This window comes from Salvia splendens, chromosome 13, assembly GCF_004379255.2.
Source record: "Salvia splendens isolate huo1 chromosome 13, SspV2, whole genome shotgun sequence".
Lineage (NCBI taxonomy): Eukaryota > Viridiplantae > Streptophyta > Magnoliopsida > Lamiales > Lamiaceae > Salvia > Salvia splendens.
Window position 1 is genome coordinate 25,001,284 of NC_056044.1, and position 24,604 is coordinate 25,025,887.

Consider the following 24,604-nt stretch of genomic DNA (forward strand, 5'->3'; position numbering starts at 1 on the left):
TCTCCACTTTAACTATTTATTAATACCATTTTTTCCAAAATCAGTGAAGAAAATGAAATGATTCTACTACTATAGAACGAATGATGTATTATAAATGGGAAATAGAACTCACCAACTTATTAAATACTCTCACATTCTCCCATTAATTGTCACCGTTTATCTTTGCATGAGTTTTAATAAATGTAGTGGAAAGTGAGTGAAAAAAGTTAATGAAATGTAAGTCCTATTTTTATATTAACTTTATTATAAAGTGTGAGGGGGATGAGTTAGAGGAATGTGTAGACCATTAAAAAAATAAGGATGCCAACTAAAATTTTCCATAAATAATCTAAAACTTGCATTAGTTATTGATGACTATGCCACAAATAAATAACAAGAACTAGCTATGCTGAGGAAATTCAATTCCAGCGAAATTATGAAGCAAGAATGAAAAATCAGAGAGTGAGCATTGTAGGATAGGCATATATCCCATACTTTTGAAATATATTTGGTTAATATTTTTTTTATAAAGTGTTATACTTTCTCCGTTTTTTAAAAATAAGAACTTTTTAAACGACACAGATTTTAATGCAAAATTAGTAAAATAAAAGAGAGATATAAAGAAAAATGTGTTGGTGGAAAATAAGTCACACCTCATTAGAGAGAAAGAAGTTTCCTAAGATGGAAAGTTTCTACTTCGTCCGTTCCCTCATAGTTGATTAAAAACTTTTTAGCACGGAGTTTAAGAAATGAATGTTGAGTGTGTTAAATAAATAGATAAAAAAGTAAAAAAAAAATAAAGTAAAGAGAATAAAGTAAGAAAGAGAAAGGTAAGAAAGAGAAAAAAGTTACTTACTTCCTCCCATAATAGATGGCATACTTGGAAAATGACACAGGATTTTAGGAGATGTTGTTTTGTGTGTTGAGTGAAGAGAGAAAATAATATTTTAATATTAATGTGAGAGAAACTTTTTCCAAAAAAAGAAATGTGACATCTTTTGTGAGACAAATTAAAAAGGAAAGTGTGACATCTATTATGGGACGTAGGGAGTAGTATATATGGAAATGACTCAACTATGACGGAACTTCTCGAAATGAAAAAATGACTCAACTATGAGGGAACGGATGGAGTATTTTTTTGAAAAGGATAAAAAAGGAAATAATTTTTATTTTTAGGAAACGGACGGAGTAGTTCTTAGCTCAATTCACTGTAAATGCAACAAATTAAAATGTCATACATGATGTATTAATAGTAATTGTGTTTGCGGTTTTGAATTTAACAATTTCATAATTTCGATTTTAATTCTTTGTATTCAACAATTTTAATTTCCTTAAATTCTTAATTTTGGGAACATTATGTCGAACTTCGATAAAAAAATAATCACTTGTTTTTAACTGGTTTATTCAATATTTTAAAGCTACATAGTTAATATTTTCTCTTTTTCTTTATAAAATATTAGAATTTTTAGCTCAAATCACTATAATATGAAACAAATTAAAATTTTAATATATTATATATTAATACAAATTGAGTTTACAATTTTGAATTTAAGAATTTCATAATTTTAATTAATTCTTTACTTTACAAAATATTAATTTCTTTAAATTCATATTTTTAGAACGTTACAGTCGAATCTCGACAAAAAAACATATCACATGTACTTAACTCATTTGCTTAATATTTAAAGATACTCCCTCTATTACACTCAAGATGTCCACCATTAAATTTTAGTTTGTCACACTCAAAGATGTCCACTTTACATATTTGGAAACAAATTTCTCTCTCCTCTCCCCTCATTAAAATATTCAATCACATTTATCACTCTACTTTATCATACTCAACCACTCCACCTAAAATCACGTGCCATTAAAGAATGCAGACATCTTGAATGGAACGGATGGAGTATATTATTTAATATTCTCTTTGTGTTTATTATTTTTGTTGGCTTAACTCACAATAATATTCGACAAATTAAAATTTGATATATGATATTCTAGGGGTATGTTATATTGTTAACCCACCCTTAAATTGCTAACTACAACTAAATGATAAACATTAAATCATGAAATCAAGGCACAATATCATTCAACCAAAAGTATCATTAAACTGTAAATGATTATAATTATCTCAATTTAAATTATTTTTTTAACACAACTTATGTCAAATTAAAGATAATTCAATAAGGATTCTAATGAGATCTTACTCGCATATGTTCCGATGTCAAAATTTGAAAAAAATTTCTTGAATTTTCGTGTTTTTTAAAAGTCAATTTAATGTCAACGTAGCTATCATAATATGTCAATGTAATGCTTATACAATGCCATTATGAAATTGTGTTGACATATTCAATGAATCGTATTGATATGTTTAATACACTATATTGACATTTCGATCCAAAACCCTAATTTTAATAGTTTTCATATCTTTTTAAATTTAAATAATAATAAAATGAAATTACACATGGCAATTTATAAACCACTGGATCTCTACAAATCTTATGGTTTAAAATTAGTTGTACTTAGCAAAATTAAAGATAGAGTTAACAATTGATCACACCCTGATATACTAATACTAATTGTATTTACTATTTACACTTTTTATTTTAAAATTTAAAAAATTTATTTTCAATTCTTTACTTTTCAGAATACTCGTAATTCCTAATTTTTGTAACGTTACTTCAATAAAAAAAAATTATCACATGCTTTTACGAATCTATTTAATACTTTTAAAGCTATGCAGTTAATATTTTTCATACTACTATAATTTAAAAATAATACCGTACAACTCCCTACTCATATAATATAGTCTCGTAGAATAGCATACTACTCGTAGAATAGCAATAGTATTAATGAAACACAAGCAAACTCCACTCAAATTTTATCAGAATAACAAGTGCCACACATACAATAGCTTGAAATTTTAAACATACATAACAAAGTGGGTTTCTCACACACAATCATGCACACTGGGTAGAAACACTCTTATTGAGTCAACGATGCACAAGCAAACCATCATAATTTAAAACATGACATCTCCTTTGTAGAGTTGGAAATGATTCAAGGTTGGGCAAGGTGATGAGTTTCAACAGCTTTGATGACGTCAACGACCAATGAGAGAGTTGAAAAGGGATGCTCCACATCCTCATTTACCATCTCGTATTCGAAGGTGCTTGTCACCAAATCAATGCCATCCTTTGTCTCTATGTGACTTGTAAAAACGAAATCTTTGTAAAGCTCCAACAAGTCTCCTTCAATCACCTTAAGTTGGATCAGTTTTTTCTCTTCATCAATTAACTGGATCACTTCTTTTGCTTTCTTCACTTTTCCATCTGCATATTGCACACAACGTTTTTATTTTTATCAGTATTAGGATTCATTAGGGTCAAATAATTGTATCTTTTTGTAGGCGTGAAATGGTACATAATCCTTTACTTATAAGTTGACATGGGACTAAAAATAATAACAAAATTAGGTCAATTTATCTGAAACTTAGTACGCACTTTATAATCAAATAAAAGATGTAGTACTACATGAATTGCAGTAATATCTAGTGATTATAATGATGATGTGGAAGAGACACATGAATACATACCAAGGATATAATCCCAGCAAATGATAGAACCAACATGACCAAATTCACCCTCATGAAGATCACATCCTTTTATTAATTCAGGGGTAATTGTGGAAATCTGATGTGGTTTGTGCCTTAAAAGTTCGTGGAATACATCTCCACCGGCTTTGAATTCTATTGCTGCAACCAATTTCCCATGTAATCCCATCTCAAGGTAAAAATATACGAATATATTATCTAGATATAATTGCAAGTGAAGAGAAGGCTACACAGATGTTCTTTGCAATCTTCCCTTTATATAGGCGAGGCTCACGTGATTACCCCAATTGTAATATTTTAGTCTAAGCTTATAAATTTTTTTCCTTTTTTTATCTATATAAAAATATTATGTTTTGTAATCGGACTCTATAAAGCTTATGGGGTCCCTTGTAAACTTTATTTTAACTATTTTCTAGTTATTCATCATTGCGTCCTTTTTTAATAGGAGTAATTATTAATCATTTTGCTCGTGCCAGAGCTATATGAAGTAGGGCTGGCAAATCGTGCGTGCTGGGTCGTTATCGGGTTAACCTGTTAACGACACGATCCAATAAGGAGAAACACGAACACGATCCGTTAAGAAAACCCCAAACCCGAGCACGAACACGACCCGCTACCCTCAAATTCGAACACGGCACGAACTCGACACGAACTCATTAACGACACGAACCACTTTGGGTCAACACGACACGAGAACAACACGTACATGACACGACACTATAACAACACGACCTAATAACACGATAACAACTTCTATTGATTAATAAACGTTACAAAACCGTGAATCTGACATTTAAGAGTCTAATTAAAAACCTAAAATCTGATTACACAATGTGATCTGATGAACAATAAAATCAATAGATTCATAGCAAAGAAATTCAACAAAAAAATCATTTTTAAAATACTAAAAATTAATAATATTATAATATTATTTCTTAACAGGTAAGCCGAATACGACACGAATTTTTCGTCTCCTTAACGTGTCGACCTGATAAGCACGGACCCAATAAGCTTTGACTCAAACCCATTAATTTCGTGCGGATTTGTGTCGGGTTATCGTGTCGTGCCAAGAATGGCCAACCCTAATATAATGGCACCGATTAGAATATGTTGTCATTTTCTATAAATATTTTATTCTCATCTCTCCTCTGTCCTCCAAAAATAATTAGATATCATGCAAAATAAATATAAAAGACACAAAGATTAAATGAGGAGAGTAAAAGAAATAAAAGGAGAAAATATAGATATAATAGGAGAGAAAAAAGATTAGAAAGAAAAAGAGTATAAATAGTAGTAATAAATTAAAAATAACTATTATTTTTAATATAGGACTTATTTTGGTAAACGAACCTAAATAGAAAATAAGACAATTTTTTAATGGACAATGGAGCATATGACCCATCTCATTTTAGAAGGAAAAGTTACTATAAATTGAAGTGTTACGATGGACCAAAATAGAAAAAGTAGTCTATATAGTATTCTCCAGATCTATGGTAAATTTGACAAAAAATTAGTATATTATATCTGTCTAAAAAAATTTGATACCATCATTTATAATAAGCTGTCGTAAATTACTCTGACTTATCCAAGAATATTAATATTTCTTTCCATCTAATTCAATAAATGTGATTAAGGATTAAAAAATAATAAAAATTCAAAATGATTTGTAGAAGTAAGAGAATGAGAATAAAGAAGTAAAAGTAAAATAATGGATGAATATGCTGTTAAAGATAAAAAGATTGAAAAATAGTAGAGTCCTAAAAATATGCAAATGGACAAAAAACGTGATAACCCTTCAGGTACTGCGGAAATGCAAATGCAATGATCCAAAGTCATTTACATAGTTTAGTCTTTATTCTGATGATCTTATATATTTCCTTCGGAAAATAGACAAGTTTTACCATTTTGGATAGTGATCATCAAAATTAGACTAATTTTAAAAATAAAAAGTTTTAAATCAATACTAACCATACACATCATTCTAAACGTGACCCCATAATCCACTAACACTACTTCAACCACATTTTTTTTCTCTCTCTCTTACTTTATCAATTATTATATATTAAAACCAGTGTCATTTATAACTTTGTGTATTTTTTATGGACTGATGGAGTATATTTATAAAATATAAACATAGATTATTTTGTACCTCATTCGTCCCTCAGTAGCTGAGTTCACTGGCGGACCTATGTGGAGCCTTGGGCTCCATGGAACCCCCAAGTTTTACAACTTTTACTGTATATATTATAGGTCAAAAAAAAGAAAATAGATCTGTTGGTGCAATTAGCTGGCACTTTAGTCTCCCAACAAAAAGGCTGGGAGTTCGATTCATGCAGAAGGCGTAATTTAATCACAGTTTGGAACCCCCAACGTGCGTTTAAATCCTGCGTCTGCCACTGGCTGAGTTCTATTCCTTTTTGAGTTCATGGATTATCCCACTGTAGCTGAGCCATTTTTTTTAGTAAAAAATTCTTTCCCCTTACGTTACTCTCTTTTCATCTCTCTATCGTTTTCCTTTCTATTCTATTATTGCTTTATTTAACTCACTTAAAACAAATTTTCTTTTAAATCTCGTGTGGAAAAGTAACACCACTATTAAGAGATGGAGGAAGTAATATACATACTACTAAAATTTATTACTCTATAAATAAATTGCATATACTAGTAATTGGTTATTGATGGGATTGAGTTCGAAAAGCTAGCGATTAAACATCGGAAAGATGAAAAGACTTTTTCTTGTCGATTTTTTGATGATTAACTTTATGAAGTCGTGACTTAATTTGTTATTGATTTTGCTGTACATAGCATTAATTGTTTAAGCTTGCGATTTTCTATAAAAAATAGACTATTTTTTATATTTTGGCTGGTTTCATAATAAAAAGAGACACTTCAACTTTTGATTATTTTTTTCTCTAAAGTAAAGGGGCTACATGTTCTATTAATAATATTACAATCACTTTTCTTTTGTCACTGTCCTATTTTATTAATTGTGTATGAAGACTTGTATCACTCAATGTGCTCTTTTTTTTGGAATGAGGTAATTTGTTATTAACACATTGTAATATAGTTACATATAGTATGAGTAGTAATTAACAAATTTTGAACACGAAAAGATCTCAGCCATAATTTTCGTTCTTCAGCTAGTAGTGGTGTCATGTTTTTAGATCATTGAGGACACATTCATGACCTTAGCATCACCTCAATGACTTAGAGCATGTCATTAGTCATCCAAAGACCCCACCAAAAAAAATTGGATCAAGGGTGAAGAAGAAATAGGATAAAATTTTAGCCTTCTTCAGTCTCCAACTTCTTCCAAATTCTAATTTTACGAGGAAACCTTCAACTCTTACTCATCATCTTAACGTGTTTGAGATTCCATGTATTTTAATGGTATAATCGTACGAGGGGATGTAGGTTTTAGTATAAAGTTAAAGAGTAGGAGCATTAAAATTTTAAAAATACTGATGCAATTTCTGTAAAGAGTAGGAGCATTAAAATTTTAAATATATTGTGCGATTTCAGCCGATGACGACGAATGTCGAAAACATTGTCAAAATGACTTGAAATTCTCACAATACTTACGAAGCAAAACTAATTTCCTAATTTGTGAAAATAATCGTTTTACCTAATTTCTAATTTTCTATTTTATTTCATATTGAGTTCCTACTATTTTTCTTGGATTTAATTATAATTTCCAAATTTTCTATTTTATTTCATATTGAGTTCCTAAAATTTTCTAACCATAGAAAACAATAGGCTTTTCAGTTTCTAGGATTTCCTAACCAGAATTTTATTTTGTTTCAAGACAGTTTTTGATCTTTTTAATACACTCCGTATAATTAGCTTTCCATATTAATATACTTCGTTATAGATGTTCGAAACCAGACTTTCGATCCTTACCTGCTATCACATTTATTTTTAAGAATATATTTGGTCTATCACTTCCAGACTCTAAGAATATATTAGATGCTAATAGAATATTGAAAGCTATTATATATATAAAATAAATTACATATTTGATAAGTTAGTAATACCGAGAATTATATATGAATATTAGTCTAAGTTTCTAATTTTTTTTTCTTTTTATATCTTTATAAAAATATTATGTTTTGTAATCGGACTCTATATATAAAGCTTATGGGATCCCTTGTAAAGTTTATTTTAATTATTTTCTAGTTATTCACCATTGCGTCCTTTTTTAATACGAGTAATTATTAATCATTTTGCTCTTGCCAGAGCTAGATGAGAGCACCCGCAACGCGGGCCGCCGGCGTTCCGCGTGCCGTTCCGCCGGAACGACTTAGCAGCGGAACGCGTTGCGGAGCATGGTTTCGTCGAGGTTCCGTTCCCATGCCGTGCCGGGTGCCGAAGGCACGACTCGCGGCACGGTCTGTGCCACCACGCGCTTCGGCGAAATGGCTCTCCCCCCGCGTCGTGCGTGACGTCCACTCGCAGGCCCGCGAGTGGGCGACGTCACGTGCTGACGCAATAATTATTTTTTAAAAAAAATTTGATTTTATATAAAAAAAAAATTAACGGTATTATTACCGTTTTTTATTTTTTTTATTTTCTTATTCTATAAATACTCCTAATTCATCCTCATTTCACACACAACTACACATCTATTCTTCCTAAATCAACTTCATTTCCTCTCCAATTTTTATATTCAATCTCTTCACAAAATGTCCGGCGACGGCAACTACAGCGGTGGCGGCTCCGGTGGGTGGGATCTCAACGCGTTCGGCGATTGGGAGACCATGTACAACGCACTTGGTGGTTCCGGTTCGTCGTCGCCGGGCACCCAAGGGTCGGCGACGCCGGGTGGGTACCAACCACCCACTTTCGATGTGGATGCATACGCTCGACCCTCCGCCTCGCGGCCTTCTCAGGGATTGTCCCAGATTCGGGAGGATATCCCCGTTGAACCCACCCAGGGAGGAGGCCGAGGCGGTGGAAGCTCCAGGGCTGCGTCTGAGGCGACCGAGGAGTAGGAGGAGGAGGAGGAGGAACAGGAGGAGGAACCGGAGGATCTGGGCCGGCATCCGTACAGCAACGAAGAAACAAAGGCGGTGTACAACGCCTGGCTCACCGTCTCGTACGATCCCATCGTCGGGAATCAACAAGCCGCCAAGTGCTTCTGGGAAAAGGTCCGTGATGTCTACCACCAGACTAAGCCGAAAGGGACCGGGAAGCGCAAATATACAATGCTCCGTGCTCACTTTGGCCGAGTCGACTTACAGGTCAACAAATTCTGCGGCATCTACTCGGCCGAAGCGGCGCACTACCAAAGCGGAGCTTCGGGCGCCGACATTATGAGGGCGGCTTTGCGCGCCTTCCACCAGGACGCCGGTCTACAGTTCAAATTTGTTGATATTTGGCAGCTCGTTAAGGACGAGGAAAGGTGGGCCGGCGGTGTCCGCTCCAGCTCGGGCTCAACCTCAAAGCGCACGAAGCACACGGTGAGCGGCAACTACTCGTCTGGTGACACCGGGGAGGGCAGCGAGGGTGAACCGCAGGTGTTTGCGGGTACGGCCAGCGAATACGGGGGATCCAGCCGTGGGCGCCGTCGGCCGCAAGGGACGAAAGCGGCTAGAGCGAGGAAGGGCCGAGGCGAATCAAGCCAGCTGGCCTCGGGATTGGGCTCGCGGGGAGGCTCGGACACACTTATGGTGGCGTACATGACCGCCACAATGGCGGACACTTCCCGCTTCTCGTACGCCCAATTCGCGGCCTGGTGGAACGGAATTGTGCATATGGCAACACAACTTGGCCTTCCGACTCCCCCTCAACCTCGACCGCCTCCGGAGGATGATTAGCCGGCGGAGTAGTTTTTTTATTTTTTCACTTTTAATTATGTGTTTTTTATTTTTTTAGGATTTTAATTGTGTGTTTTTTATTTTTTTTAAGTTTAAGTTGTAATTTTTTTAATGTTGTGTGTTTTTTAATAAAGTGTGTTTGTTTTAATTGAATTGGGTTGGAAATAAAAATAAGAAATGAAATTGAATGAATAGTAATTTAAGGAACGGTTAAGGAACGACTAAGGAACGGAGGGTTGCAGGTTCCGTTCCTTAGTTAAGGAATGGAGTAAAAAAGTACAGTGGGGGCCGCAAATAGTAGTTTAAGGAACGATTTAGGAACGGTATAGGAACAGCGTTGTGGATGGCCTGATGGCACAGATTAGAATATGCTGTCATTTTTCATAAATATTTTAATCTCGTCTTACCTCTATCCTCCAAAAATAATTAGATAGCATGCGAAATTGATAAATATAAAAGAGAAAAAGATTAAATGAGGAGAGTAAAAGAAATAAAAGGAGAAAATATAGATAAAATAGAAGAGCAAAAGATTAAAAAAAAAGTATAAGTAGTAGTAATAAATTGAAAGTAACTATACATTTTTAGTATAGGACTTATTTTGGTAAACGAACATAAATAGAAAATAAGACTATTTTTAATGGACAGTGGAGCGTATTGTCTATCGCATTTTTGAGGAAAAAATTACTATAAATTGAAGTGTCTATTTTTATTATGAGACGGACCAAAATAGCAAAAATAGTCTATTTTTATGGGACCGGAGAATATAATTTTCAAAAATAATAAATCGCAAGCTTAAACAATTTATTCTATGTATAGCAAAATGAATATCGAATTAATTCACAGCTTCATAGACTTTATCATCGAAAAATTGACGAGAAAAAGTCATTTTCGTCTTTCCGATGCTTAATCACTAGCTTTTCAAACTCAATTCCATCAATAACATATGTCTATATATTAGGAGTGTAATTTAATTAAAGAGTAACAAATTTTTGGACAATACAAAAAATAAGTTTATACATTATTATTAAAATAAAACACGCCGTTTTGAACATCATTAAAAGATGTCATATTGTGCATGAATTAGATAATTGAGAAAAAATGAAATTTTGTGATTTAATATTTCAATTTTAAAGGTCGTGGAACAAATCAGAATTTGATCAAATATTATAATTTAAATGGTTATTATTTTTTTTATTCCACCGTGAACTCTCACGACAATTGCATTTGCACTTTCATGGTACACGGTACCTGGTAAATTTTATTAGCACCATTAGTACTTGGATAATAGGGGTAATCATTTTCTTGGTCTTTTTGCTCATAGGACATTTCTACATTTTCCAATTTTTTTTTATTTAAGGCCATATATGTCCATTGTTTTTCTCTTATTCTTTTATTCTCTTTCTCTCATTTCATAAATTATTTTTAATTTTTATTATTTCTACAAAGTATTTATTTATTGACCATTTATATTTTTTTGCCCTATAAACATATTTAACATAAATAGTATCTAGATCTATTCATGATAAATTTGACAAAAAAATATTTTATATATGTCTAAAAAATTTGATAACATCATTTATAATAAGCTGTCTGTAAATTACTCTGGCTTATACAGAATATTAATATTTCTTTCCATATAATTCAAATAATGTGATTAAGGATTAAAAAATAATAAAAATTTAAAATGATTTGTAAAGTAAGAGAATGAGAATAAAAAAGTAAAAGTAAAATAATGGATGAATATGCTTTATAAAGAAAAAAAAATTGAAAAATGATAGAGTCCTAAAAATATGCACAGGGACAAAAAACGTGATTACGGGAATAAAAAATAAATAAAAAAAAATAAAAAAAATAAAAAAAATAAAAAAAAAAAACAAAAAACGTGATTACCCTTATTGTCCAAGTACTATTGGTGCTAATAAAATATATCAGGTACCGCGGAAAAGCAAATGGGATTGTCCCATAGCTATTTACGTAGTTCTCTCTTTATTCTGATGATCTTATATATTTTCTCCGTAAAATAGATAAGTTTTACCATTTTTATTGTTCACCAAAATTAGACTAATTCTAAAAATAGAAAGTTTAAACTAATAAAATCATACACATCATTTAAAACGTGGACCTCATAATCTACTAACACTACTTCCACCACATTTTACTCCTCTCTCTCTTACTTCAATTATTACGTATTAAAATCCGTGTCATTTACAACTTTATCTATTTTTTGTGGATGGATGGAGTATATTTATTTATACAATATAAACATAGATTATTTTGTACTTCATTTGTCTCTCTGTAGTTGAGTCGTGTTCCTTTTTAGATTCATGGATTGTCCCAATGTAGCTGAGTCATTTCCTTTTTTGGTAAAAATTTCTTTTCTCTTGCTTTGTTCTCTTTTCATCTCTTTACCTTTTTCCTTTCTATTTTATTCTCGTTTTACTTAACTCACCCAAAATAAATTTTCTTTTAAGTCTCGTATTGAAAAGTAACACCACTATTAAGGAAGGGAGGGAGTAATATACTACTCCCTTCGTCCCATGAAAGATGTCACACTTGTGGGACGATACGTGATTTTAGGAGGTTTTGTTTTGTGTTTTAAATGGAGGGAGAAAAATATAATTTTTATATAAATATGAGAGGAAACTTTTTTCAAAAATGGAAATGTGACATCTTTTATGAGACAAACTAAAAATGAAAGTGTGACATCTATTATGGACGTAGGGAGTACTAAAATTTATTACTCTATAAATAAATTGCATGTACTAGTAATCGGTTATTGATGGGATTGGTTATTGATGGGATAGATTTCGAAAAGCTAGCGATTAAACATCGGAAAGACGAAACGACTTTTTCTTGTTGATTTTTGATGATTAACTTTATGAAGCCGTGGCTTAATTCATTATTGATTTTGCTATACATAGTATTAATTGTTTAAGTTTGCAATTTCCTATAAAAATAGACTATTTTTTATATTTTGGTTCGTCTCATAATAAAAGGAGACACTTCAACTTTCGATAACTTTTTCCTCTAAAATAGGGGCACATGTTCTATTAACAATATTCAAATTACTTTTCTTTTATCACTGTCCAATTTTATTAATTATGCATTAAGACTTGTGTCACTCAATGTGCTCTTTTTTTGGAATGAGGTAATTTGTTTTTAACACATTGTAATATAGTTACATATAGTATGAGTAGTAATTAACAAATTTTGAACACGAAAAGATCTCAGCCATAATTTTCGTTCTTCAGCTAGTAGTGGTGTCATGTTTTTACACCATTGAGGACACATGCATGCCATTACCAAAGACCCCACCGAAAAAAATCGATCAAGGGTGAAGAAGAAAGTGGATAAAATTTTAGTGTTGTTTAATCTCCAACTTCTTCCAAATTCTAATTTTATGAGGAAACCTTCAACTCTTACTCATCTTACCTTGTTTGAGATTCCGTGTATTTTAATGGTATTTTAATGTATTTTACGAGGGGATGTAGGTTTTAGTATAAAGTGAAAGATTAGGAGCATTAAAATTATAAAAATATTGACGCAATTTCTGTAAAGAGTAGGAGCATTAAAATTTTGAAATATATTATGGGATTTCAGCCGATGACGACGATGTCGAAAACATTCTCTAAATGACTTGAAATTCTCATGATACTTACGAAGCAAAACTAATTTCCTAGTTTGTGAAAATAATCGTTTTACTATTTTTCTTGGATTTAATTATAATTTCCTAATTTACTATTTTATTTCATATTGAGTTCCTAAGATTTTCTAACCATAGAAAACAATAGGCTTTTCAGTTTCTAGGATTTCCTAACCAGAATCTTATTTTGTTTCAAGACAGTTTTTGATCTTTTTAATACACTCCATATAATTAGCTTTCCATGTTAATATACTTCGTTTATAAAAAGTTAAGGTTTATTTTATATATATAATAGCTTTCCATATTCTATACATAGCATCTAATATATTCTTAAAATCTGAAAGTGATAAACCAAGTATATTCTTAAAAATAAATGTGATAGACAGGTAAGGATAGAAAGTCTGGTTTTGAACATCTAGTACATATGTGTTCATCTAAGAAAATACTATGGTATAAAAAGGCAAAAAAAAAAATAGCTCTCAATAAAGCTGGATTATACACGTGGGCGATTATATATCAAGTGTTATGAGTTTCTGTGTAGACGTAAAACCCGAGGCAATTTCAATGTAAAAAAAGTGTGGTGATAAAACATTTACATTTACATTCACATTCACATTTACATTTACATTTACATTTACATTTACTCTAACTTTTACTTTTACTCTAACTTTTACTTTTGTGGGTAGGGACAAATGCTTAAACCACAAAATAAATGTTGTTGGCAAAATCGTTGATGGCGAAAATGGCCTACTAATTAGCATGGCCCATCCGAAACGTCATCTTGTTTCAAGGTGCGGACCTAGCATATCACTACGAGGGCTACTCAAATTTCCTTAGGCTCCGTTTGTTATACGAAATAAGAATTGAATTGAAATTGGAATTTATGCAATTCAATTCCAAATCCTATGTTTAGTACAATGGAATAATTAAAATGAAATTGAATTTGAAAAATTTGTCACACTGTACATAAAATACACACTCACACACACTTTACATAAAATACACATACTATACACACACTGTACACTCTACGCATGCTATACACAAAATACACACACTATACACAAAATATACATACTGCACACACACTATCACAAACTACACACATTCCACACACTACACACATTTTACAAAAAATACACACTCCACACATTATACAAAATATATCACATTGCACACAATATACACACACTGTACACACTATACATAAAATACACACACCACACACAATACACACACACGTACACACGATATACATAAAATAAACACACTACATAAACTATACACAAAATACACACATTACACAAAAAAATAAACATACTACACACTATTCAAAACTGAAATTTTAAATTTGATTACGTTTTTCAGTTTTTCAATTTGATTCAGTTTAAACTTGATGTTAGGTAAACACAATAGCAAGGGGTTAATAATCATTAGTTTAACAATACTACAAATGCGTTGTTGGTTTCTGGAGTACAAGGGATAAAAGCTGGGTGTAATACAACCCAAAAGAAGAAATACAGAAAGAAGAACTGAAACGAAATTACAATAACAAATTCGAAACAGTAAACCGTAAAGAAGGAAAAGCCGAGTCGATGAGTCCTCTTTCCGCAAGACGAGATACGCCCTGGTAGTGCTCTCGGATTGGCGTTTCGTCCTAAAAGATAAAACGGCTACGTCACTGGTGAAGTAGCACCGCTATCAGTAGAGCTCCGGCAAACTGGATGGAGGAGAGGGCAGAGCCTCGACAGAGAGAAAATGCAGAGAGGGAGAGAGCTTATGATTCAAAATGCTTTGTGAATGGTGTATGAAATGCATGGAATGGCTAGCCCATTTATAGGCTCAGTCCATTGCAGGGGTCTACAGCCATGATGGCTGTCAACATTGCAAGACCTCAGTCCACTGCAGACCGTTACAAGGCGTTACGAGAGCTGGAGAGGCTGCTCCTAGATGGACGTATCGGGACACGCTTAGCGTCTAGGTTCGCTCACAACGTGGACTTCATCATGTATCAGCCACGTTGGCTTTACCGCGTCATATTGACGAGGAGTCATCTCACTTGGCTCGCTGACGTGGAAACGGTGGTGGTCTAAAAAGAACTAGACCAGCCTCGGGTCGAACCCAAGCACCGAGCCCCACGACCAGGCCCAAAGAACAGTCCAAAGACCACTCAATTGCCAATTGCCAAGATCCAAGTCCAAGTCCAAGTCCAAGTCCAAGTCCACAAGTCCAAGTCCAAGTCCAAGTCCAAGGGCACGGGGCGGCGGCGGCGGCTCTCGCGTGTGGGCTCTACAGCCCATTGCCAAGACCACTCAATTGCCAATTGCCAATTGCTCGTAACTCGCGGCAGGGCGGGCGGCGGCGGCTCTCGCGTGTGGGCTCTACAACCCATCTTAGTCCACTAGAATTATTACATGGAATAATCCTTCTGATTAAATAATTGATTAATAAGGTTGTAACTTCTAATGTGGGATAATTAACTCTCTTAATTAATCTCATAGCTTCTCGCATAGCTCATTTAATTATCTTGCAATTTTGCACAACTTTAATCCATTATTTCTCACTCACCGGGAATCGGATTTGAGAAAATGAATATACCACGGTCATCTACTCCGAACGTAGATCGATGCTATATCATTTAATTTCATAAAATTAAATGTCTCGTTGAAATTATAATTGTTCAAAATCTTTTGACTGGGCATAGATTCCAACAATCCCCCACATGAGTGGAAATAGCCAAATGCATATGCATGCAGACACAAGATCAAACCTCGAGAGGTATATAAGCAGAAGGATAGGTAGTTTTTTAGCTTTTAACCATCCATAGTCAACGCCATCGGATACACAAGCGGCCTAGTAGTGCGATGCTTTGAACTATTCCTCCACGGCATGCACCGAGACAATGGTGTTAACACTTAAACACCTCAACCTCATTCGTTCTCACGTTTTGTGCCCTTTGCGGCCTTGGACACCACTTTGGATTCATAAGTGTGTTTATTTGAAGCGGCCACACTTCACACTTACATAGGTGATTCCTAGTCGAGTATCTTGCCCTACTCGGTCTTCTTGAGAACTTAATCTCCTTGAGATCCTTAGGAATCATTAAAAGTCATAGACTTAACTTCACCACTAGGCAAGTTTTCAACAATCTATTGCTCTCTAGGGAACAGATATAGATAAGTGTTTCACACGAACTCTCAAAGCTTAGTTTTCCCGTTGAACCAAGTTCTTGTGATCTCCAGTCATCATGGTTGGGTTACCACTATGACAATTCTTTAGTTTGTGGATTTCAAACCCATTCCCTCTAGCAAGTTGTCCATTTGATCACGGTTTAACCATTTGGTTAGCGGATCAGATAGATTATTTATTGACTTTACATAGTCAATTGTAATCACCCCTGCTATGATCAAATGTCTCACGTTATTATGTCGTCGACGAATATGTCGAGACTTACCGTTATAGAAGCCATTGTTTTCCCTTCCAATAGCAGCTTGGCTATTACAGTGGATCAGCACTGGTGGCACTGGCTTAGACCAACTTGGAATATCTTCAAGGAAGTGCTTAAGCTACTCGGCTTCTTTCCCAGCTTTAACTAAAGCTATGAATTCCGATTCTATGGTTGAACGGGCTATGCATGTCTGTTTCGTGGATTTCCACGAGACAGCACCACCCCCAATAGTAAATACATATCCACTTGTTGAAAGTAAGTCTTTGTTGTCAGATATCCAATTCGCATCACAGTACCCTTATGTTTTAAATATCTCAAAACCCTTACTAGAGCTCTCCAATGCTCTTTGCTTGGATTACTCGTGTAACGATTCAACTTGTTCATGACACAAGCAATGACCCGTGCATATTCTTCTTGTGCAATGGGTTCGCCTTTGTTTTTGCTCAAGTGAGCGTCGAGTTCAATTGGAGTCTTAACCGGCGCGCCATCATAGGCATTAAATTTCTTCAAAATTTTCTCAACATAATGAAATTGTGTTAAGATGATTCCATTAGATGTTCTTAGAATTTTCATTCCAAGAATTACATCGGCTAGACCCATGTCTTTCATGTCAAAGTTTCTCTTTAACATGGCTTTTGTCTCGTTAATTACTTGAGTATTACTACCCATGATTAACATGTCATCAACGTAAAGACACATTATCACACATCCATTATCCGTGTTCTTAATATAGACACATTTGTCGCATTCGTTGATTTTAAACCCATTTCATAACATCACATTATCAAATTTGCGCTTGTTTCAATCCATATAGGGGCTTCACCAGTTTGCATACCTTTTTCTCTTGTCCAGGTACTACAAACCCTTCGGGTTGTTCCATATAGGTTTCATCTTCTAATTCACAATTTAGAAACGCAGTCTTTACATCCATTTAATGAATCTCAAGATTATGCAGTGCAGCAATCGCAAGAAGCACTTGGATAGATGTAATCCTCGTTACAGGTGAATAGGTATCAAAGAAGTCATATCATTCCTTTTGTTTAAAACCCTTTACTACCAGTCGGGCTTTATATTTATCCATTGTTCCATCGGCCTTAAATTTCCTTTTAAGTACCCATTTACACCCTAAAGGTGTAGCACATTCGGGTAGATCAACCAACACCCAAGTGTGGTTTAGCAAAATTGAGTCAATTTCGCTTTGAACAGCTTCTCTCCAATGTAGCCAGTCTGGGCCATCAAAGGCTACTTTTATTGATGTTGGTTCTTCATCCAACATGAAAGCAATGTAGTCAGGACCAAATGATTTTGGCGTTCTGACCCTACTACCACGTCTTAGTACTGCATCACTTGGATCAGGCCTTTCTCGCTTTCGCGATTGAGGTTCTTCATCCACTGATTTAGAACTAGTGGTTTCATCTTTAATTCTCGTCTCAGAATTGGTTGCGACCTCTTCTTTGTCTTTGCAAGGAAATGTATTTTCTAGAAATACGGCATTCCTTGACTCGATTGTTGTTCCTACTGTCACAATCGATATTTCAGACTTGTGAACAACAAATCAATATAAATTACTGTTAAGTGCATATCCAATGAAGATACAATCAATTGTTTTATGGCCAATTGTAACTTCTTTGGGTGGAGGAACCATTACTTTCGCCAAACACCCCCACACTTAGAGGTATTTGTAGGATGGCTTCCTTTCTTTCCACAACTCATAAGGAGTGATGTCTTTTCCTTTGAGTGAGATTTTGTTTAGGATATAGTTTGCCGTCAAGACAGCTTCCCCCACATGTTATGGGGAAATCCTGAACTGAGTAGCAGCGCATTCATCTTCTCTTTTAGAGTTCGATTTTTGCGTTTTACAACACCATTAGATTGTGGTGAGTATGGAGCAGTTGTTTGATGAATTATACCACTTGCGTTGCATAACTTCTCAAACGGGGCTACATATTCGCCTCCTCTATCACTTCGAATCGCTTTGATTTTACAACCAAGTTGATTCTCAATTTCGTTCTTATAATTTTTGAACGCTTCTATTGCACATCTTTACTTCTTAAAAGATAAATGTAGCAATATCTTGAGCAATCATCTATAAAAGTGATAAAGTACTTTTTACCACCTCTAGTTTGCACTAACTTTAAATCACATACATCCTTGTGAATTAATTCAAGGGGTTTTGTGTTCCGTTCAACTGAGTGAAACGGTAACTTAGTCATTTTAGCTTCAAGATATATTTCACATTTGTCTTGGGTATCCACTTCATTTGCCTTTAAAAAATATAAATTTACTAATCTTTTAATGGCTTTTGAATTTACATGTCCCAATATACAATGCCACAAATTTGAACACTCGGTCAAGTAAGAGGAAGTAGATGCTTTATTATTATTAGCCAATGGCTTTGGGACAAGGCGTGTAGCCACACTAAGCTTGAAAAGTCCATCGGTTACATAACCTTTTCCGAGGGACTTCCCATGCAAACATATCGGACTCAAATACAAGTTTAAACCCCTTATTAACTAGTATTGATCCTGACACTAGGTTCTTGCGGATGTCCGGGACATGCAGCACATCCTTCAAAGTGATTGTGACACCGAACGTCATCATGAGGATAACATTTCCAATGCCAAGGACTTCGGATGATGCTTGATTCCCCATGTTAATCTTCCTCCCTTCAACAGCATTGTAGGTGGTAAATTTGCTCTTGTCGGAGTAGACATGAGCAGTAGCACCGGTGTCAATGTACCAGCCACCCTTGTTATCAACAAGGTTCACTTCTTCGGTGACCACAACAATGAGGTCACTCTCATCCCAGTCCTTGAACTCCTGCTCAACGACGTGGGCAGCCAGCTTCTTCTTCTTGCTTCGGCAGTCTTTGGAAAATTGGTCAGGTTTGCCACATTTGTAGCAGTCGCCTTCAAATTTCTTTGCAGGTTGTTTTCCCTTCCCTTTGTCCTTATTATTGGGACGACTTGGGCGAGGGCGTTTGTTGGAGGGACCGTCCCTCTCCAACAAGTTGGATTTTGCATCAAGTGGGCTGTAGCCCTTAGCCTTTTGGTCGCTTTTGTGTGCAATTTCACGGTCTAGTCTTCAAGGGTCATCCTCTTTCGCTTGTGCTTGAGGTAGCTCTTGAAGTCCGTCCAACTAGGAGGAAGCTTCTCAATTATCTCGCATCTTGTGAAGTTGTCGGGCAAGGTCATCCCTTCGGCCACAAGTGCATGCATGAGCATTAGAAACTCTTGAACTTGTTCCATAACGGGTCGAGAGTCGACCATTTTGTAGTCCAAAAATTTGGCTACTACAAAATTTTCATTACCTGCATTATCTATGATATACTTCTTTTCTAGGCTTTCTCACATCTCTTTTGATGTGGTTACAACGAAGTATACATTGTACAAACTATCATCTAATGCGCTTAGAATGAAATTTTTACAAAGGTAATCTCCTTTCTGCCAAGCTTCATAATCTGCCATGACCTCGATCCTCGTCTCTTGATCACTTGGGGTGGGTGGCTCGTTTTTCGTGAGGAATTTGGCGACGCCCAATGTTGTCAAGTAGAACAACATCTTTTGATACCACATTTGGAAGTCTGATCCTCCAAATTTTGGTGGTTTCTCGGCGGGTGGCATCATTCTTGGTGCCAATGATGTCGTGCCTGGTCCATGAAATGAACCGATTCCGTTGCCCCCGAAGGGACCAACATTTTGGTTGGGCATAGAGCCCCTACCATTCATGTTGCGCATAGAGGCCACCATGGTCGTACCGGACCCGAAGGAACCACCACCCGTGTTGAACCCGAAGGGCCCAACACCTGATCCATTAAAGGATCCTATGGAACCACTAAAAGTGGAACCAATCGATCCACTCGAGGTGGATCCACCAGTGAGTCCAAAGGGGGTCATGAACCCCAATAAGGTTGTTGATGAAGAGGTAGTGAACCCGGGAGGTGGGCATCATCGTCGGATTTGACGACGTGTTGACCGGTGCAGTGGTCGACATGGTGGAGGGAGTTGCGGAGTCGGTGGTGGCAGCGACGGTATTGAAGTCAGTCGACATCTCCAAACAACGTTATTAAGTTTCGAAAGTAATTAGATTCAGTTAAAGGTCCAAATTCCTTCAAAGGCAAGTTATCTCGTCTTGTGATTGTTGGTTTCTGGAGTACAAGAGATAAAAGCCGAGCATAATACAACCCAAAAGAAGGAATACAGAAAGAAGAACTAAAACAAAATTACAATAACAAATTCAAAACAGTAAACCGAAAAGAAGGAAAAGCCGAGTCGAGGAGTCCTCTTTCCGCAAGATAAGATAAGCCCCGGTAGTGCTCTCGGATTGGCGTTTCGTCACCAAAGATAAAACGGCTACGTCTTTGGTGAAGCTGCACCGCTATCAGCAGAGCACCGGCAAACTTGATGGAGGAGAGGACAGAGCTTCGACAGAAAGACAATGCAGAGAGGGAGAGAGCTTATGGTGCAAAATGCTTTGTGAGTGGTGTATGAAATGCATGGAATGGCTAGCCTATTTATAGGCTCAGTCCACTGCAGGGTTCAACAGCTATGATGGTTGTCATCATTGCAAGACCATAACCTCCGACCGTTACAAGGCGATACGAGAGGCTGCTCCTAGACAGACGTACCGGGACACGATGGGCGTCTAGGTCCGCTCACAACGTGGAATTCATCCACGTCATATTGATGAGGTGTCATCCCATTTAGCTCCCTGACGTGGAAACGGTGGTGGTCTAAAAAGAACTAGATCATCCTCGGGTCGAACCCAAGCACCAAGCCCCACAATCAGGCCCAAAGAACAGTCCAAAGACCACCCAAGGACAAGGACAAGGACACGGGCACGTGCTCGCGGCGGCTCACAGCGGGGCGGGCGGCGGCGACACGCGCGTGTGAGCTCTACAGCCCATCTTAGTCCACTAGAATTATTACATGGAATAATCCTTCTTATTAAATACTTGATTAATAAGGTTGTAAGTTTCAATGTGGGATAATTAACTCTCTTAATTAATCCCATAGCTTTTCTCATAGCTCATTTAAATAGCTTGCAATTTTGCACAACTTTAATCCATTATTTCTCACTCACCCTGAATCGGATTTGAGAAAATGAATATACCACGGTCATCTACTTCGAACGTAGATCGACGCTATATCATTTAATTTCATAAAATTAAATGTCTCGTTAAAATTATAATTGGTCAAAATCCTTTAACCGGACATAGATTCCAACATGCGTAACCTAATAGCTAAATACAACATTAGTCACCATTCACAATTCCTTTAGATGAAATAAGCAAGAATCCTAAATTTGTCTTCTATGTTTTCATCTAACTTCTTAGTTTTTATAATTATTAACCTAATTGCTACGTACATACAACATTAGAAATTTAGATTTTATTATACTATCAAAAACGTCTTCTACAATAACAAATGTAATTACACATCAGAGACAAGAATTGAACCCAAAGAAACTTATAAAACTATTAAACAAACGATAGTTCATTCATGTCAGTAACAAAAGGTTGGGAGAATAATTAACAATTATATAAACACAATATATTTTATAATTTTTTTTAAAACCAATAAGATAAATTTTATTAATTTTAAGAAAGTAAATGATACAATCTGTCCAAAGCCACAAGCGACCACCACCATGTGCCGGCGACACAACCATTCCAAGAGATATCTAGACTAGGGCTAATGTACGTAATGAGTCGAGAGTAAGCATAAACTCAATTTTTGGTTTTCTTTGTCATTTTTTTTCTTAATTGCAAGAGAAAATCGGATTTCTTTGTCATTTTTTTCTAAACTCATTTTCTTTGTCATTAAAGAAAAAGAAAATTAGCATTTTATTTTCTCACAGGCCGCTGTGTGAAAGCACTAACTCTCGTTCTCAATATGTTAATTTGTGGATTTCATTAACTTCCATGATGAAGCAAATAAATGAATAATAAAATATACTCCGTGCATTTAAAAATATATACCAAATATTTAGTTTCGTTTTTATACAACAACAAAGAAGCACCGAGCAACATGCCACTGAGTCCTGAATTCTGCAAATATTATGAGATTTCTATACAGCGCCATATAACCTATCAACACAAGAAGCCGCATGGGATGGGAGATCGGACCCTCTCCACAATGGGGTGGCGGATCGCTCGGCCCTTGCGATCGGCCACCATTGCCAATACTCTTAGAGTCTAATTATCTTTTTGAGAAGGTACATGAAAAATATACCTTCTCAATTTACTTTTTTTTTCTTGGAGATGGTCTTAGAAATGTAATGCCTCGAGAATCCAGAAATAGTAACTGATAATAAGTTGACAAACATCAAGAATAAATTTTTAATCAAACTATTTTATTAGAATGAATAAAGAAATAGTAGTAACTGATAATGATAATAAGTTGAGAAACATCAAGAATACATTTTTAATATCAATCTATTTTATTAGAATGAATCATTAAAGAAAGTAAAATAATCATGAAATAGTACTCCCTCCGTCCCACTCAAGATGACCACATTCTTGAGTGGCACGAGATTTTAGAAAGTGTTGTTAGGTGGAACAAAGTAGAGAATAAAAAGGTAGTTGAATATTTTAATGAGGAGAGATGAGAGAAGAGGTTATTTCCAAAATTGGAAAGTGACCATCTTGATTGGGGACAAACAAAATAGGAAAGACGGTCATCTTGAATAAGACGGAGGGAGTAATAATCATTAGTGAAATAGTAATCATCATTAATAAAATAAATTATGCTATGTTCTTAACTTATCTACTTAATATTATATATTTAATGTTTTCTTTGCGCCTTTATAAAATAGTAATATTATTTTTCTTAGCTTACCTCACAATAATATTCGATAAATTAAAATTTGATATATAATATACTATTACTAATTGTATTTACACATTTTATTTCTAATTTTAATTTTAGACATTCTAAAATACTAATTTCAAATTCTTAGTTTTCGTAACGTTACCTCGAACCTCAATAAAAAAAATCACATATTTTAATAATCTATTTAATATTGTTAAAGCTATACAGATGATATTTTTTTGCTAATATTTTTAAAAATTGGACCGTACTCCTACGTACTTATATAGAGAATGTCTTAACCGATTTCTGTAACTGTAAGGAATATCCCCTATAGTCCCAATAAAATAAACATTCATAGCACTATATACTAGAAGTAATAAACACAAACAAACTACACTCAATATCAAATAGGAAAAACAAGTGCCACAAATAAACATACACAACAAAGTGGGTTTCTCTCACACACAATCAGGCACACGGTAGAAACACTCTTATTGAGTTCAACGATGCACAAGCAAACCATCATAATTAATTTAAAATATGACAGAGTAGATTCAAGGTTGGGCAAGGTGATGAGTTTCAACAGCTTTGATGACGTCAACGACCAATGAGAGAGTTGAAAAGGGATGCTCCACATCCTCATTTACCATCTCGTATTCGAAGGTGCTTGTCACCAAATCAATGCCATCCTTTGTCTCTATGTGACTTGTTATAACAAAATCTTTGTAAAGCTCCAACAAGTCTCCTTCAATCACCTTATATTGGATCAGTTTTTTCTCTTCATCAATTAACTGAATCACTTGTTTTGCTTTCTTCACTTTTCCATCTGCATGTTGCACACAACGTTTTTATTTTTATTGCAAATGGGTGCTTTTTTATAGTGTTTTATAGCTCCTTTACTTATAAGTTGACGTGGGACTAAAAATACTAAAAAAATTAGGTCAATTTATCTGAATTTTAGTATGCACTTTATAATCAAATAAAGATGTACTACATGAATTGTAGTACTCCATATCTAATTATCATGAATACATACCATGGATATAATCCCAGCAAATGATAGAACCAACATGACTAAATTCACCCTCGTGAAGATCGCATCCTTTTACTATTTCAGGGCTAATTGTGGAAACCTGATGTGGCCTGTGCTTTACAAATTCGTGGAATACATCTCCACCGGCTTTGAATTCTATTGCTGCAACCAATTTCCCATGTAATCCCATCTCAAGGTAAATATATAGTATGAATATATTATCTAGATATATTGCAGGTGAAGAGAAGGGTCTTTGCCATCTT

General features: G+C 35.1%; 2 protein-coding genes and 1 long non-coding RNA gene across 3 annotated transcripts; 1 reads left to right on the forward strand and 2 right to left on the reverse strand.

Annotated features, from left to right (window-relative positions):
- Positions 1 to 2,825: 2,825 nt before the first annotated feature.
- Positions 2,826 to 3,826, reverse strand: LOC121762641 (kirola-like). The gene is made up of 2 exons (XM_042158600.1): positions 3,572 to 3,826; positions 2,826 to 3,308 (listed from the first exon to the last, which is right to left on the reverse strand). The coding sequence occupies exons 1-2, from the start codon at positions 3,756 to 3,758 to the stop codon at positions 3,037 to 3,039; spliced, it is 459 nt and encodes a 152-aa protein (XP_042014534.1). The 5' UTR covers positions 3,759 to 3,826; the 3' UTR covers positions 2,826 to 3,036.
- LOC121762650 lies at positions 2,974 to 24,018 on the forward strand. Its single transcript, XR_006042263.1, has 2 exons — positions 2,974 to 3,041; positions 23,868 to 24,018. It is a non-coding gene; the product is annotated as an uncharacterized LOC121762650 (long non-coding RNA).
- Positions 23,649 to 24,571, reverse strand: LOC121762643 (kirola-like). Its single transcript, XM_042158602.1, has 2 exons — positions 24,345 to 24,571; positions 23,649 to 24,134 (listed from the first exon to the last, which is right to left on the reverse strand). The coding sequence occupies exons 1-2, from the start codon at positions 24,529 to 24,531 to the stop codon at positions 23,863 to 23,865; spliced, it is 459 nt and encodes a 152-aa protein (XP_042014536.1). The 5' UTR covers positions 24,532 to 24,571; the 3' UTR covers positions 23,649 to 23,862.
- Between the last annotated feature and the right edge of the window lie 33 nt (positions 24,572 to 24,604).